The 17,820-nt window shown below is 40.2% G+C and overlaps 1 protein-coding gene across 2 annotated transcripts; it reads right to left on the reverse strand.

The window, feature by feature from the left end:
• Positions 1 to 241: 241 nt before the first annotated feature.
• Positions 242 to 15,709, reverse strand: LOC146552810 (uncharacterized). 2 transcript variants are annotated; one of them, XM_085254290.1, is made up of 3 exons: positions 15,413 to 15,709; positions 2,666 to 2,896; positions 242 to 820 (listed from the first exon to the last, which is right to left on the reverse strand). In XM_085254290.1, exons 1-3 carry the CDS (start codon positions 15,582 to 15,584, stop codon positions 663 to 665), a joined length of 561 nt encoding a protein of 186 aa, XP_085110416.1. In that variant the 5' UTR covers positions 15,585 to 15,709; the 3' UTR covers positions 242 to 662. The 2 variants fall into 2 exon arrangements, with proteins under 2 accessions (XP_085110416.1, XP_085110415.1); XM_085254289.1 differs by having other exon boundaries at positions 678 to 2,896.
• Positions 15,710 to 17,820: the final 2,111 nt, after the last annotated feature.

The following is a 17,820-nucleotide window of genomic DNA, read 5'->3' on the forward strand; positions in this document are numbered from 1 at the left end:
CCTCGCACTTCCGGCCTTAGCGGTTATGGGGTCCACGGCCCTTGTGGACCATTAAGACTGTGTAAGGCTGAAAACTCTGAGTAGACATGGGATCAGAGACTAAACACAGGCTAAGATAAATACTAAGTAAGGAAGGACTAGAATTACAAACTAAAGAAAACCAAAACCATGAACAAGAGGCTTTGTAAAATATACATGATACTGTATATACACTATATTTCCACATTTTTATTATGGCTTTCATACATAGGTACATACATAAAGAGAGAGAGAGAGAGAGAGAGAGAGAGAGAGAGAGAGAGAGAGCAAGAAAAGGATTAGCAATTTACTGCTTAGAAGCCTCAAATAAAGACCTGATTTAGACAGAAAAAAATCTGTATTTACTGAAGGCAGACATTTAAGAAACCTTTTGGTCATATACAATGAGTACAGGAGAGTTTAACTACAGGTTTAGTGCTTTATTTAATGCGTCCAGAACAAGAAATGAAAATGTTACGCTTACACCTATCTATCTTTGAACCTGAGGTTCTCACAGCAAGTCTAGATTCTTAAACAACTTAAAATTAACAGTAAATTAATATAAATGCACTAAATGAGCTAAATAAACAAAACATATGAATACAAAAGACCACCCCAATTAAAACAAAACAAAGATCTTCTATTTATTCAAAAAGAAACCAGCAGCACGTTGTCGCAGTGGCTTGCACCGTCCCATCACAGTAAGAAGGTCCTGGTTGGCTCAGGCCTCCCTGTGTGGAGTCTGCATGTTCTCTCTGGGTACTCCAGCTTCCTCCCACAGTCCAAAGACATGAATGTTGTTCTAAACAGTGATTATATTTACCACAGGTGAGAGTGTAACTGGTTTACTCTCTGATAGACTGTCAACCACATCATCACCACAGTGGACAGCATCATGTTTAAGATTTAGATGGAAAAAACATAGAAACAGCTCCTAGATTTCAGTTTTGCGATACAGAGCACCCCCCTTTAGAAAAAAAAAGAAGCATATACTATCAATGAAGATCAACACACCAGGCTTCCTTTATATAAACTGAATTAACAAAACTAAAATCTCAGTCAGAATAAACAGACATTATCAGATGTCGATAAAATGATTAAAAAATTATAGAAAACAAAGAAAATATACCAATAAAACACTTGCTGAAAATATGACAAGAGTGTGCACTCGGCTCTCACTAGAGCTCTGATACTTTAAACTGGACCCATTTAAATGTTAAAGCTTATAGTTCCAAAGCCCAAGAAAATATTTGCTTTACTTTGTTGCAAACTAAAGTAATTGTTTTGTTTTTTGTGATCCATCTTCTAATAGCTACAATTAAATTAGTGTAACAGATTTAGCAGCAGATTCAGCAGAGAATCAAGTACAACATTTCCACGTTTTCTGCATACTTGAATATATATATGAATATATGCACATTCCAGTTAAACCTCTCAACTTTACCTGCTCTTTAACAGCTTATGTGTTCAGTGTAAGTTACCATAATCTTTAAATCAGTATTTATATTCATACCTCTTTCAATTATTCATAGCTGAACAGGGTAATTAAAACCAGATTTTAAAAAAGTAACTTTTGTGACACAAACCTCTGACTTTTAGCTCAAAGCAGCTCACTAAGCCAATAATCTTGTATCGATAGTGCACCGCTTAGCGTGAGTTTTCATGTGGCGCAACAAATGAGTTCTAGAGTTAAACATTTTCCCACATGTTTTACATTCATACGGTTTCTCACCTGTGTGTGTTCTTGTGTGTTCTGTCAAAATAGAGTTACGGGTGAACGATTTCCCACAAGTTTTACAATGATATGGTTTAACACCTGTATGCATTCTCATGTGTTTCAATAAGGAACTACTATATGCAAATACTTTCCCACAAGTTTTACAATGATATGGTCTCTCACCAGTGTGCATCCTCGTGTGTTTCACTAAATCACTATTAGAAGCAAACATTTTCCCACATGTTTTACAATGATGTGGTTTCACACCTGTGTGAATTCCCATGTGTTTTAACAGAGAACTACTGTATCCGAACATTTTCCCACATGTTTTACAATGATATGGCTTTTCACCTGTATGAGCTCTTGTGTGCTTCAGTAAATCACCATTATAAGCAAACATTTTCCCACATGTTTTACATCCATATGGTTTCTCACCTGTGTGAGTCCGCATGTGTTTCAGTAAATTACTATTATATAGAAACATTTTCCCACATCTTTTACAATGATATGGTTTCTCACCAGTGTGCGTCTTCAGGTGTCTCAGTAAATCACTGTTATAAGCAAACTTTTTCCCACATGTTATACAAGAATAAGGCTTCTCACCTGTGTGAGCTCTTCTGTGCTTTGCTAAAGAGCCAGTACATACGAAACCTTTGCCACAAATAGTGCATGAATACGGTTTCTCGCCTGTGTGGATTCTATAATGTCTTGTCATTTCATAATTATATCGGAATACTTTTCCACAAACATCACATTTTAGATACTTTGTACTTTTATCAGAGTTACACCTACTCCCTGATGTTGTCGGGTCTTCTTTATTCTTGTGACTTTTGTTCGTAAATCGAATTGATTGTAAATCAAGTTTCTCGCTTCGTCCCTGATCTTGGTTCTCAGCTACAGCAGAGCTTAGAAACAGGAGCTGCTGCCCACCTGTTTCGGTTTGGTCACTTTTGTCGCAAGTAGCGGTCACCATAAAGGTATCCGTCTCCTCCTTCAGTATAAGCTGCTCTCCCTCCTGACTGCTGCAGAGTTCCTCCGGTTCCTCCTTAATCTGTGGAGATTCTGGTTTCCCGTGTTTCAGACTGGAGTTGTTATCCTGATTACAGAGCTGCTGCTCAGTCGGTACCACCTCCTTCTTAGGAACATGTTGCTGTAAGACATCTGGAGGGACAAAAGGAGACATCGCAAAGAAAGTGATATGATGTTATACCAGAAAAACAGAAGCAAATTTACTTTTAAATAAACTAAAGAACAGCAATAAGGGTAAACCATCATTAAACTACAAGCTGATGTCTTTAAAAAAAAAAGCACTCCATGAAGCTAGTACATCTTTTTATTTACCTTAGAATAAAATGACAACAATTCCAGGTTTCTCTTTAGCACTGTAGCTAGCCTGTTAGGCTGTCCAGTCCATGCACTGTTGAGCCAATGTTGAGCCAGTTAGTGAGCAGAATGATTTCAAAAGTCAGCAGCGCAGGAGTCGCAGTAGAAGAGCAGAATATGGACACTGCTAACTACCAAAATACAAAACATTATTTGGTCAATCCTTGTTTTCTTTCTTTTAGAACATTTTACCATCTCATCCTCTCTCTAAGGGAAAGGCTAGCAACCCATTGGAGGAAGCTCATTTCCGCCGCTTGTATCCACAATCATTTTCTTTCAGTCACTACCCACAGCTCGTGACCATAGGTGAGGGTAGGGATATAGATTGATCAGTAAATTTAGAGCTTCGCGTTTACAGTCAGCTCTTTCTTCACCACAACAGAGCGGTACAGCGTCCACATTACTGTGGCCACAGCACCAATCCCATCTGTTGATCTCCTGCACCCTTTTCCCTTCAATCGTGAACAAGACCACGAGATAGTTAAACTCCTCCACTTGAGGCAAGAACTAATCTTCTACCCAGATTGGGCACTCTACCCTTTTCCAGCTGAGGACCATGGCCTCAGATTTGGAGGTGCTGATTCTCATTCCCACCGCTTCACACTCAGCTGTGAAGCGTTCCAAAGTGAGCTGAAGGCCATCACCCAATGAAGCCAACAGAACCACATCATCCGCAAAAAGCATAGATGAGGTTCTGAGCCCACCCAAGTGAAAGCCTTCTGCCACTTGGCTAAGCCTAGAAATCCTGTCCACCCCTGGGGTGGGGGAGCACCAGCAACAGTGTGACCACTCTTCAGATGGCCTTGTTAAACATGAGGTCACTGGCTAATAAGACTTTTGTCTTAAATGATTTTATTCGCTCATCCGGACTTGACTTGTTATTCTTGACTGATACTTGGCTTCGCCCTGGTGAAGCCAAGTTTCATTCTCAGAACTGCTTCCACCCAATTTCACTGTTCTGAGCTCACCCCGAACCATTGGCAGAGGTGGAGGGCTAGCTTCAGTTTTTAAAAACAAATTTCGATGTCGGCAGCTGTCATCTGTTCTGTACCCCAGCTTCGAGGTGCAGTTATTGGAACTGAACCGCATCCCTTCATTTCTTTGTGCTTTGGTGTATTGCCCCCCGAAATTTGTTAAGGATTTTATTTCTGAATTTGCTGACTTACTGGGGAGTGTTGTCTTACGCTATGATCGTATTTTAATTGTTGGGGATTTTAACATTCATGTTTGTTGCAAAGACGACTCACTAGTCAAAGACTTCCTTACTCTTATTAATTCGTTTAATCTCACCCAGTGGGTAAGTGATCCAACTCACACAAAAGGTCACACACTCAACTTGGTACTGTCAAATGGTTTGGATATCTGCATCACAGACATCACGGATAAAGTTGTATGGGAAACGATTAAACATTATCCTTTTCTTTTCTCCGATTGGTGATCGCTTTAAATTGGGAGAACCTCAGGATTTCGGACCATTTTGTTTAATACTGTTATTAACAATGTTGATTTGTATAGTGATGGTTCTCTACGGCAAACACGCTAGATGAGCTCACAGTCAATTGCTCATTTCACTGCTGCTTTTTTTGATTCCCCTCTTTTTGATGTTAATGGTATTGCGGATTTATCAGCGGAGGAACTTACCAACCTTTTTAATACTAGATGTGCCGACATTCTTAATTCGGTGGCACCTCTGAGGACATAAAGTGCCGAATTGTTATGCCAACCCTGGCTTAATGACACTACCCGCGCCCTTAGGTGTGAATGCCGGCACACTGAGCAAAAATGGAAAAAAGATAAACTCCATGTCTCGCTGGACATGCTGCCAAATCTACCTTCTTCTCTGGTATTATTAGGTCTAACTGCCATAATCCCCAAGCCCTTTTTAGTATTTTTAATTTCTTGATAAACCCTTGCCCCTTTACTTATAGGGATGCCTCCCCTGTACTTTGTAATAAATTTTTTAATATTTCACTGGCAAAATTTCAGTTCTGAGGGCATCTCTCTCATCTCCATCATTGTTAGTTTCTGACCCTGTTCCAGTCCCTGAATGCTTGACTGTCTTTCAACAGTTCCAGCCACTGTCTGATTCTGATTTAACAGCTATAATTGATCATCTCAAAATCTCGAATTCCCCCCATGATATCCTTCCCTCTCGTTTTCTTAAGGAAGCTTTGCCCACTGTTGGTCCCTGTATCCAACTGTTACTGAATATATCACTGTCATCAGGTTGTGTACCGTCAGTATTTAAGCACGCTGTCGTGCAACCCATTATAAAGAAAAAGAACACATGCTGCCGTTGGGATTACACTTCCTTTCACTGCTACGCCGACGACATACAATTTTATTTCCCTTTGACATCGGATGTCTCTACTTCCTTGCAACCCCTATTTGACTGTCTAAATGAGGCCAAAACTTGGTTATCATGTAGCTCGCTCACACTGAACGAGGATAAGACAGAAGTTATAGTTTTTGATAGTCACACCCCGCTGGAACAACTAACCGATGCCTTAGGGCTCCTTGCTAGCCATCTCTCACCCACTGTTAGAAACCTTGGTGTTTTCCTGGGCAGCTCTTTTAAACTCAAGAAACAGATCTCTCCTGTGGGAAAAAAAAAGTTTCTACCACCTGCGTCAGACATCTAAAGCTAAACTATACCTCACTTTGAAGGTCCTTGAAAAGCTCATTCACGCTTTTATCACTTCCAAATTAGACTACTGTAACTCTCTCTACTTGGGCCTTCTATTTTTCTCTATTCACCGGCTCCAGTTAGTTCAAAACGCAGCTGCGTGTCTCTTAACTGGTACTAGAAATTATGTCCACATCACACCAGTTTTAGCCCACCTACATGGGCTCCTTGTTGGTTATTGTATCAATTTCAAAATTATTTTGCTTACCTTTAAAATTTTAAATAATTTGGATCCCAGCTATCTATGTGAACTCGTTCATTTGTATATCCCTAATAAGGCACTTAGATCTTCCAATCAAATGCTCCTGATGCAACCAAGGTCTTGTCTGAAGTCCAGAGGTGATCGGGCCTTTGCTGTCGTAGCTCCCAGACTCTAGAATAACCTCCCTCCTTATATTCGTTCCTCCGAGTCCATCCAGTCTTTTAAATTGTGTCTTAAAACTTATTATTTTAGTGTCGCTTTTGATTTAAACTAGTATGTTATTTCGTGGCCAGTTTTTGTTTCAAACAATTGTCATATTGTTTCCTGCCCTCCTTTAAACTGTTTCTTTTTTTTAATTCTGTCTTATGGTATTGCTCTGACCGACTGTGAAACACTTTGGTCAACTTTGTTGTATTTTTATGTGCTATAGAAATACATTTTGATTTTTTTGGGGGGGATATAATAACGAACAAAGGGCAGCCCTGCCGGAGCCCATCACCCACCAGGAACGAGTCCGACTTATTGCCAGCCAGTCACCCCATATTCCCGGAGCACCCCCACAGAAGACCCTGGGAATCTCTCTCCAAATCACCAAAACACACGTAGACTGGTTGGGCAAACTCCCATGCACCCTCAAGTATCATTGAGAAGGATCTATACAGTGTTCCACGACTAGGATGAAAACAGCATTGTCCCTCCTGTACTCAAGGTTTGACTAACGGATGGACTCTCCTTTCCAGCAACCTGGCATAGACCTTCCCATGGAGGCCGAGGAGTGCGATTTCCCTACAGTTGGAACACACCCTCCGGTCCCCCTTCTTAAAGATGTACAGTAGATCGTACAATAATAGATACAGAGAAAAACCCAACAATCATATGACCCCCTATGAGCAAGCACTTTGGCAACAGTGGGAAGGAAAAACTCCCTTTTAACAGGAAGAAACCTCCGGCAGAACCAGGCTCAGGGAGGGGCGGGGCCATCTGCTGTGATTGGTTGGGGTGAGAGAAGGAAGACAGGATAAAGACATGCTGTGGAAGAGAGACAGAGATTAATAACAGATATGATTCAATGCACAGAGGTCTGTTAACACATAGTGAGTGAGAAAGATGACTGGAAAGGAAAAACTCAATGCATCATGGGAATCCCCCGGCAGCCTAAGTCTATTGCAGCATAACTAAGGGCGGATTCAGGGTCACCTGGTCCAGCCCTAACTATATAATAATAATAATAATAATGGATACTTTATTGATCCCCATGGGGAAATTACTTGTTTTTCTCTGCATTTGACCCATTCACTCAGTGAAGCAGTGGGCAGCCCACTAAGCAGGCGCCCGGGGAGCAGTGTGTAGGGACGGTACCTTGCTCAGGGGTACCTCAGGGTAGCCGTTAAGTGGATTCGAACCGCCGACCTTCCGATCATGGGGCGACCACTTTACCTACTGAGCTATCCCTGCCCCATATGCTTTAGCAAAAAGGAAAGTTTGAAGCCTAATCTTAAAAGTAGAGATAGTGTCTGTCTCCTGAATCCAAACTGGAGGCTGGTTCCACAGAAGAGGGGCCTGAGAACTGAAGGCTCTCCCTCCCATTCTACTTTTAAATACTCTAGGCACAACAAGTAGGCCTGCAGTGTGAGAGCGAAGTGCTCTAATAGGGTGATATGGTACTACAAGGTCATTAAGATAAGATGGGGCCTGATTATTTAAGACCTTGTATGTGAGGAGCAGGATTTTGAATTCTGGATTTAACAGGAAGCCAATGAAGGGAAGCCAATACAGGAGAAATCTGCTCTCTCTTTCTAGTCCCTGTCAGGACTCTTGCTGCAGCATTTTGGATTAGCTGAAGGCTTTTCAGGGAGTTTTTTGGACTTCCTGATAATAATGAATTACAGTCGTCCAGCCTGGAAGTAATAAATGCATGAACTAGTTTTTCAGCGTCACTCTGAGACAGGATATTTCTAACTTTAGAGATGTTGCACAAATGGAAGAAAGCAGTCTTACATATTTGTTTAATATGTGCTTTGAAGGACATGTCCTGGTCAAAAATGACTCCAAGGTTCCTCACAGTGTTACTGGAGGCCAAGGTAATGCCATCCAGAGTAAGAATCTGGTTAGATACCATATTTCTAGGCTTTTCAGGGCCGAGTACAATAACCTCAGTTTGATCTGAATTAAGAAGCAGAAAGTTAGCGGCCATCCAGGTCTTTATGTCTTTAAGACATTCCTGCAGTTTAACTCATTGGTGTGTGTTATCTGGCTTCATGGACAGATAGAGCTGGGTGTCATCGGCATAGCAGTGTAAATGTATGCTATGTCTTCTAATGATGCTGCCTAAGGGAAGCATGTATAATGTAAACAGAATTGGTCCTAGCACTGAACCCTGTGGAACTCCATAATTAACCTCAGTGTGTGAAGAGGACTCTCCATTTACATGCACAAACTGGAGTCTATTAGATAGATATGATACAAACCACTGCAGTGCAGTACCTGTAATACCTACAGCATGTTCTAATCGCTCTAATAGGATATTATGGTCGACAGTATCGAACGCTGCACTAAGGTCTAGCAGGACAAGCACAGAGATGAGTCCACTGTCAGAGGCCATAAGAAGATAAGAAGTCTTTTCAGTGTTTGAAATGAACAATCATTGGCGATTGTGGCTCAAGAGTTGGGAGTTCGCCTTGTAATCGGAAGGTTGCCGGTTCGAGCCCCGGCTCGGACAGTCTCGGTCGTTGTGTCCTTGGGCGAGACACTTCACCCGTTGCCTACTGGTGGTGGTCAGAGGGCCCGGTGGCGCCAGTGTCCGGCAGCCTCGCCTCTATCAGTGCGCCCCAGGGTGGCTGTGGCTACAATGTAGCTTGCCATCACCAGTGTGTGAATGTGTGTGTGAATGGGTGGATGACTGGATATGTAAAGCGCTTTGGGGTCCATAGGGACTAGTAAAGCGCTATATAAATACAGGCCATTTACCATTTACAACAATCAACTTCATTTTCAAGAGGAAAAGAAAATGGATTACAGTGGTAGAATAAAAACACCAGAACAAATTACGGCTTTTAAAACAGACTTAGAAAATTATGACTGGCAAAATGTTTATGTGGAAGACACTAATGATGCTTACAATGCGTTTTTGGATGCGTTTTTGGATATATTTTTGTCAATCTATGACAGCCATTGTCCAATTAAAAAGTTTTCTAAAAATTATAAAAAGAAAAAACCATGGTTTACACAAGGTCTGGAAAGAGCCTGTAAAAAGAAAAATAGGTTATACAGGATTTTTTTTGACACATAGAACAAAGGAAAATGAAGACAAATATAAGAAATATCGAAATAAATTAACATCTATTATGCGATATGAAAAGAAAAGATATTATGAACAGCTGCTTCAAAAACATAAAAGTAATATTAAGGCTACCTGGAGTGTATTAAATAGGATAATAAAAAATCAACATAATACATGTTCTCCAACACATATTGTAACAAGAGGTAACGTAGTGATTGAGAATACTGAGAGCATAGTTAATGAATTTAATGATTACTTTGTTAATGTAGGTCCCAACTTGGCAAAAGAGATTTCTGTACCAGGAGGAAATGATGAAGTAGATTCTACTTCTTGTAAATGTAACTCAATGTTTCTTGGTGGAGTCTGTGAGAGTGACATTGTAGAAGTGGTGAGTAAATTCAAGAGTAAAAAATCCACGGATTGTGATGAACTTGACATGTCACTAATTAAAGAAGTTCTTCATAGTGTCCTTCAGCCGTTAACATATATTTGTAACAAATCATTTCAAACTGGAATTTTTCCAGATAAAATGAAAATTGCCGAAGTGATCCCACTATATAAAACTGGTGATAAACAGATTGTGTCAAACTATAGACCGGTATCTTTACTGCCTCAGTTTTCAAAGATTCTTGAAAAACTATTTGCAAACAAACTAGATTCTTTTATTGATAAATATGATTTATTGAATGATCATCAGTATGGGTTCAGAAGAAATCGCTCAACATCTCTAGCTGTGATGGAATTTATTGAAAATATTGCAACGGCTGTGGATGAAAAACAGTTTGGAATAGGTGTGTTCATTGATTTACGTAAAGCCTTTGATACGATAGATCATTCTTTACTTTTACAGAAGTGTGAAAGGTATGGTTTAAGAGGTGTTGTACAATTTTGGTTAAATAGTTACTTGAATAATAGGTTCCAATATGTGAGTATTAATAACATGAAATCTAAACTTAGAAAAGTAACTTGTGGAGTTCCGCAAGGATCTGTTTTGGGACCTAAGTTATTTTTACTTTATATAAATGATATTTGTACAGCCAGTGATACTTTAAAATATGTGATGTTTGCTGATGATACAAACTTATTTTGCTCAGGAAAAGACAAAGAAATTACTGAAAACAGTAGAAACAGAACTCATGAAGTTAAATAGATGGTTTGTATTTAATAAACTATCATTGAATGAAAGTAAAACAAAATTTATGTTATTTGGAGGTAGTAAAAGTAATATTAAAGTAGAATTGAATTTAAATAATGTTGAAATTGAAAGAGTATATGAGACAAAATTTTTAGGAGTAATTATTGATGATAAACTTTGTTGGAAGCCCCACATAGAACATGTGAAACGAAAATTATCCATGTCTATTTCTATTCTTTATAAAACAAGAGATTTTTTGAATAAGAACTGCCTTTATTTATTGTATACTTCCCTTTGTTTGCCTTATATGACCTACTGTGCAGAAATTTGGGGGAACACATACAAAACATATTTGGATTCAATATTTAAATTGCAAAAAAGAGCTATTAGAATAATAAATAAAGTTGGATATAGGGAGTCCACCAACCAGTTTTTTGTAGGATCATCTATGTTAAAATTCATGGACATTATATATTCTAAAACTTTAGAAATGATATATCGTGTCATGAAAAAGAATGTTCCAATTTGTATTTTAAGTATGTTTCAACTAAGAGATGGAAAATATGATTTGAGGGGGTCTTATAAGTTTGAAATGCCTAAAGTGAGAACCAATGTTAAGTATAGATGTGTGTCAGTTTTGGGAGTGAAATTATGGAATGGACTTAATGATGAACTGAAGATGTGTTTTTCTTTGTCATTCTTCAGGAAGATTTTAAAAACTTAGTATTATACAAGGTTATAGAAATTTGGTTTGTTAAATTTTTTTTGTGTTGATTTAATTTCTTGATTTATCATTGATTTCTTTTCAAACTGTTATACAACTTATTTATCAATGCTATTTATTTTCTTGGTTATGGATTTGATTATTTCTATGGGGGTAAGGGATAGGATAAGTATAAGCCATAAGGCTTCAGCCTATTCCTTTTTCGGTTTCTGTTTGAGTACTTTTATGTAAAATTATAATCTGTTGTTGTTGTTGACTGAAATAAATTTCAATTCAATTCAATTCAAGATCATTTGTAACCTTCACTAAAGCTGTTTCTGTGCTGTGATGAGCTCTGAAACCTGACTGAAACTCTTCAAATAAACCTCTGCAGATGATCTGTTAGCTGTTTGACAACTACTCTTTCAAGGATGTTTGATATGAAAGGAAGGTTGGAGATTGGCCTATAACTAGCTAAGACTGCTGGGTCTAGAGATGCTTTTTGAGTAAAGGTTTAACTACAGCCAGCTTGAAGGCCTGTGCTACATAGCTGATTATTAGAGATAGGTTGATCATATTTAAGATTGAAGCATTAAAGCCCCTGGGGTGGACCTCATCCACCCTAGGGGCTCTGCCACCAAGGAGTTATTTAACTGCCTCAGTGGTCTAAGGAGCATGGAAAAAAGTGTCAGGACTCCTTTAAGTTGCTTGAAGACGTTTCACCTCTCATCTGAGAAGCTTCTTCAGTTCTAGGGTCAAGTGGTGGGGAGTCCCAGATTTCAGCCCTGTGGGAGCGCCCCCCTCCTCCCTGAGAGGGACAGTGGACCCCCTAATGATCCTCTACCTAATCACATGAGCCAAGGTGTAAAAACGGATGTAGGTCTACCTTATCATGTGATGTCCTGAGGTCAGATGGCCCAGGATGTGAGTGGGAGTTTAGGCGTCTGGGAAGGGATCTCAAAACTGGATTATAGATGGCACAGTGTCGTAAATCACCTTCTCTGTTCAAAGATGGTCGTGCACAGTGGATATAAATGGCTTCTTTTACTCATTCAAACCATTAATCTTCTCTGTCCAATATGTGTACATTGGTATCCCTGAAAGAGTGACCTTTGTCCTTTAGATGCAGATTGACCGTTGAGTCTTGTCCCATGGAGTTGGGTCCTCCACGGAACACCTCCATGGGACAAGACTTGGCGGTAAATATGGTAAACCTCTCTACTTGTAAGCTTTGTACCACAGGTCTGCGCTAACTTAATCATTACTTTAAAAGCCACAGTAAGTCAGATAATCAGTGTTGGGGAGTAACGGAATACATGTACTGGCATTGTGTATTTCAAATACAAAATTTGAGTGACTATATTCTGTTACAGTCACCATTTTTAAAAAGTTATTCAGAATACAGTTACTTTGTTGAAATAAATGGATTACACTGCAGTCTTTTCCTGTTTCATGTTAGGCTATGCCCTCTCTATTTTTGGTAATTCCACATCGGTGGAAACCCAAACAAAACCCGCATTAAGAGGCTCTAATGCCTGTGTCTCAATCTTGCAGCCCATGAAGTGAAGAAATATTTTTTAATAATTTAAAAAAAATTTTTTAATTATTATTCAAAAAATTATTTAATATGAAGGCAATAGTTGGAGTGTTACAGGCATAATCCTAAAGAATATAGCCTCATGGGCAGTGTAGTCTGTGCTGCAGGGAGAATGGACTGCCATACCAGTTATGTAAATGGTCTGATTCTTATATAGCGTTTTTGTACTCTCACGGAGTACTCAAAGCGCTCTATACAACATGCCTCATTCACCCAATCACACCCATTCTCACAAGCACTTTATCTATACATAGTGCTTACTAACGACATTCACACACATTCATACTCCAGGGTTAGTATCTTGACATGCAGACTGGAAGAGCCAGGGATCAAACCACCAACCTCCCGATCAGTAGGTGACCACCTCTACCTCCTGAGCTACAGCCACCATGTCTGTGAGCGTGAGGGAGGGAGAAAAGGGAGAGGGGAAAAGAGTTGACGAGTTGTCACCGAGCAGAAACGGGAGTTGGAAGCATGCAAATATAATAATAACCACTGCAGCCAAAAAGAGAGCCTGACAAGCCCAGTTGAAAGTAAGCTATTAGGACTTGACTGTACACTGTGTTCGTGTTTTCCTCCAAAACAATAAGTTTTGTTGGAGCAGCCTTTCAATGCCTCTCTCTGTCTCTCGCTAGCAAAGTCGACCCAGACAACATATTAAAGCTAGTTTTCGGCTATGAGCCCAACAAGGAACCCGACATATTAGCCAGGACTCCCTTCACTACGGTTTGGAGCTGCTGACCTTTTTTATATATGTGCAGAAAGGTTTTCTATAAGAGATCGCTGCTAAAAGTGCAGCCTTACCTAATGTCCACCCTACTGTTACTCATTGTATATTAAGATTTAAAAATGTAGTTGGTGTTGGTTTGGCGACTAACTAGGGCTGGGCGATATGACCCACGATCCATATCACGGTATAATTAGAAGCATGTGCGGTAACGATAAATATTGCGATATATTCTTTTTTCTGTATAACATATTTTCCATCCTAAAAATCATTTAATCCCCCCCACACACACACACAGACAAAACATTAAGGATTGTACATTAACATAAAACTGTTGTACACACACACACACACACACACACACACACACACGAAGAGAGAGAGTATGCATTGTATGCAAACAGCTACCAAACGGCCATCATAATTCATCATACAATGAGAACAGGACAAATCAACAATTAACAACGACTGATTAATATTAAAATCTGTAACATAATGTATTGTTTGGAGTTTAGTCTGTTACTGTTAATATTTTTACCATTTCTTCTTGGAGCAACTGTAACCCACATAATTTCCTTAGGGATTAATAAAGTATTCTGATAGTTTCAGGATAACCTGCCATTATCCAATCACACATCTGCTTACCTGCATCTTTGCTCGTTTCTCCTCCTCTTCTTTTCTCTTTTTTCTAAACTGAGCACCTGATGGCTTTGAACTTTTCTTGTCCATCTTCCATTGGTTTTAATTTTGCACTCCAGTATGAACACAAATCCCCCAACTCGAGGATCACCACAACATGATCTAACAGACCTACACCTTAGTTCACAGATTCACTTTGTCACAACCCAGGATTCAGATCATGAATCCATAATGAGCTTGGATTTACATCATTATGAATGAAATACGCTCTATTTGGAAGCAGCAGGCCCCTCCCCTTTCGACGGGTTGTGTGGAGACTTTAAATCATCAAACTGTAAATTTTAAATTGTTATTGATCCTTTACCCCGAGTCCTAAAGTGTATATTTATTTTCTTATATATATTGTTTGTTTACTTGCACTGCTGTAGCTGGAGCCTCGTCGTCTCGTCTCTATATGCTGGACTGTCTGTAGCGGAGATGTCTGGTGTTTTCGTGTTTGTTGCTTTGTTTTTATTTTGTTTGATTTTGCGAGTTGGTTATTAGATGCTGCTCCAGCCAGAGACTCCCCCGCCGCCCCGCCCTCTCCTCCCTACGCAGCAGGCGTACCTCGCAAACGGGGGGGGCGCCCTTACTCCCAGCAAATGGGCGATAGAAAACCGATCGGTGCCTGTGACATTCCCACTATGCGCTGGCTGACGTCGGGCAGCATGAGTACCAGCAATTTTTTTTTTGTGCCAATACCCGTGATACCGACCCGGGCAACCGCCCGTGTCGCCCGTATCTAAAACCGCTACTGTGCTCAGCCTTGTGTATATACAGATGTATTGCACAACTAATGTTGCCGTATTTGTTTATATTGTTGTTGATGAATAAAATTCACTTTAAAAAAAAGCTTAACAGGAAACATGAAGCTGTTTAAAATGATTCCGCCTAAACAAACCCATTCATTGATGAATTCAGGTTGAATAAATGCTCAAATCCGGCCTGATTACAAAGCATTACATTAACTATTCTATAGAAAGGAAAAGCGGGACTGAGCGGGGAGGAAACGGACCAGGTCGGAATGCAACCACGACACGTCCGGGGGCTTTTCGGCACATGGGCCCCCCTCTGAACCAGACTCACAAATCTTCTAATCCTAACTTTGTTTCACTAAATAATCAAGAGAGAAATCCAGGCTGATTTCAGCGCCTGCTGTTTGAATGGAGCGCAGCGCAGTCCTGTCCTCTGTTTGCTCTTTGTTAGCTCACATCTCCAAAAAGTCCTCACAATCAGAAACGTCCCGCAGAGCTGTGATCAGGATCCTCCCTCAGAGGGACACTCACCTGTCCTGTGCAGCTTGATTTGGGGTTTCCAGGTGATATCCAGCAGTCTGCGCTGACGGTCGATCTCTTCCTCGTACTGGACGATCGTTTTTTCAAACTCCAAGAATATTTGTTCAGCAGCAGCAGTTAGTCGCTCGTTGATGAACTCTCTCAGATACTGAACTGAAGGCATCGTTGCTGCCGCAGCTCACACACTCAGCTCACACACTCAGCTCACACACAACAACACAACAGTCCCTGTGCTCAGGCACACACACGTGGAAAGCTAACGGTATTAGCGCCTTTCCTTTGTTTTCTTCCGCCTGGTGTCACGTGGTGAGCTTCCGGCAGAGCACACGTGTTGCCTTTAGTTCCTATGTGTACATTTTTAAACTCACCGTTGCAGTAAATGAACAGATTCTAAGCAGCAAGGCTACAGTGCGAAGAGAAAACAGATCCATCAAAAACAAATTATCCTTTTGCCATAAGCATTGTTGCATTGTGTGAAACTAAAACCGGTGAGCATTAGTTTGGTGATGAGAGAGCTCAGAGGAGAACAATCAGACAGGTTGGAGCTGACAGAAAGAACAGCTGTGAACATCAGTCTTATCCAGGGACTCTTCAACATGTGCATTGAAGGAGAGGTAGATCAAACTACCAACGGATAGATTTCACTTTATAGACTTCCTGCTGCAAGATCTCCAAGCAAAGCAGAGCAGCAGAAAGACGTGCTGAGTGTGAAGCTGTCAGCAGGGGGAATAACACAGGGCTGTGAATGAGTCCTGTCACTGTGATCAGGCTCCTCCTTCTAATCCACCAACTTAGTGTTGATGAAGACTAAACAGAGAGATCACAGCTTCTTTATACTTGCTGTAGCTCACAGTTACTCTACACTGCAGATATGACGCCTCTGTTCATCTCAGTGCTGCTGGCTGCTATGTGCCTCGGTATGAACACAACTCTGTTTCTTTGATATCAACATTGACGTGATTCTTTAACAGCACACTGATACTGTTTGTTGGTGTTTTACAGAATGCAGAGCACAAAAAGACAACGTGCTGCAAGCAAAAGGAGAAGAGACTGCTGCTGCAGGAGGCACAGTGACACTTGGCTGTCAGTATAACACCAGCTCATCAAATATTAATCTCTTCTGGTACAAACAGGATGGAAACAACAGCCCCAAATTCATCCTGATGCGCTATAGTGGGGATCAAGGAAACACAGCAGAGGAGTTCAAGGAGAGATTTTCATCCACACTGGATTCCAGCATCAGATCAGTTCCTCTGAAGATCCAGAAGCTTCAGCTGTCTGACTCTGCTGTGTACTACTGTGCTCTGCAGCCCACAGTGACAGGAAACAGCAAAACTCTGTACAAAAACCTTTGGAGCAAAGACAACAGAATACTCCACAACATCCACTAGAGGGAGCCACACACTGTTAAACTTCTCTCCAGTCAGAATTACAGTCTTTACTTGTTTGATCACATTGATGGAAAGCGTTAAGGCCTATTATTTTCTCTCTTCTTTCTACATTTTTCATTTCAGTGTCTGATCGATGCACTCCTCCACTTTTCATCAGGACCAAATTCTGTGGGTCCTTCCAATATTTGCCAGTGAAATATAGTACAGTGGTCCCTCGGAACATGGGGAACAGAGCCTTCAGTTGCTCTCTTCCTCAAGCCATAAGAAATAAAAACTCTCTTCCTGTGTTTAAGTCACAGCTCAAAACACATCTGTTCAAACTGGTTTATTCACTTTAGTGCTGATTTTATCTGCTGTCAAGTTCTGTTTTGCAATTTTAACTTATTTTATGTATTTTATGACTATTGCTCCCTTTATTAATTTTGTTCTTTTGTAAGGTGACCTTGGGTTTTTGAAAGGCGCCCACAAATAAAATGTACTATTATTATTATTATTACTTCTCTACCGTGGTGATGGGATTTCCGGCTCTTTTTAGAGAGCCGGCTCTTTCAGCTCCCAACCGGCTCTTCAGGTTGTTTTGTTGCTTTAAATAATTTATTATTAACAACAATATAAAATTATGCACTAAAGGAATTACTAATGTAAAAAAAAGTGGTTTTATTTAGAGACAGAGCAGGTACAAACTCCAAAACACATTTCTAGCGTTAACTGAACTTCCAAAACAGAGCTACCTAGATCACTTAAATTACACAATTGAAAGCATGAAAGCATGTGTGTATAGTTATATTCAAATAATTAAAGAAAAAATGTTCATTTACCTGTTACTACCACACACCAAATCCGGTCATTGGTACTTTCTGGCTTGTGTAGCCACTACGTAACAAAAGCTCAACACTGCGCCTAGCATCCTGGAGCACGTCTGTTGTGTTTTGTACGTGTTTTGGAGCTTGTATGTGCTTTGTCTCTAAAAAAAAAAAAAAAACATGGCTCGCGTCATTCACGTCAAAG

Source organism: Mchenga conophoros, linkage group LG18 (genome assembly GCF_057382185.1).
Source record: "Mchenga conophoros isolate Kocher_MC1m ecotype Shallow Benthic linkage group LG18, M_conophoros_male_GT1.1, whole genome shotgun sequence".
NCBI lineage: Eukaryota > Metazoa > Chordata > Actinopteri > Cichliformes > Cichlidae > Mchenga > Mchenga conophoros.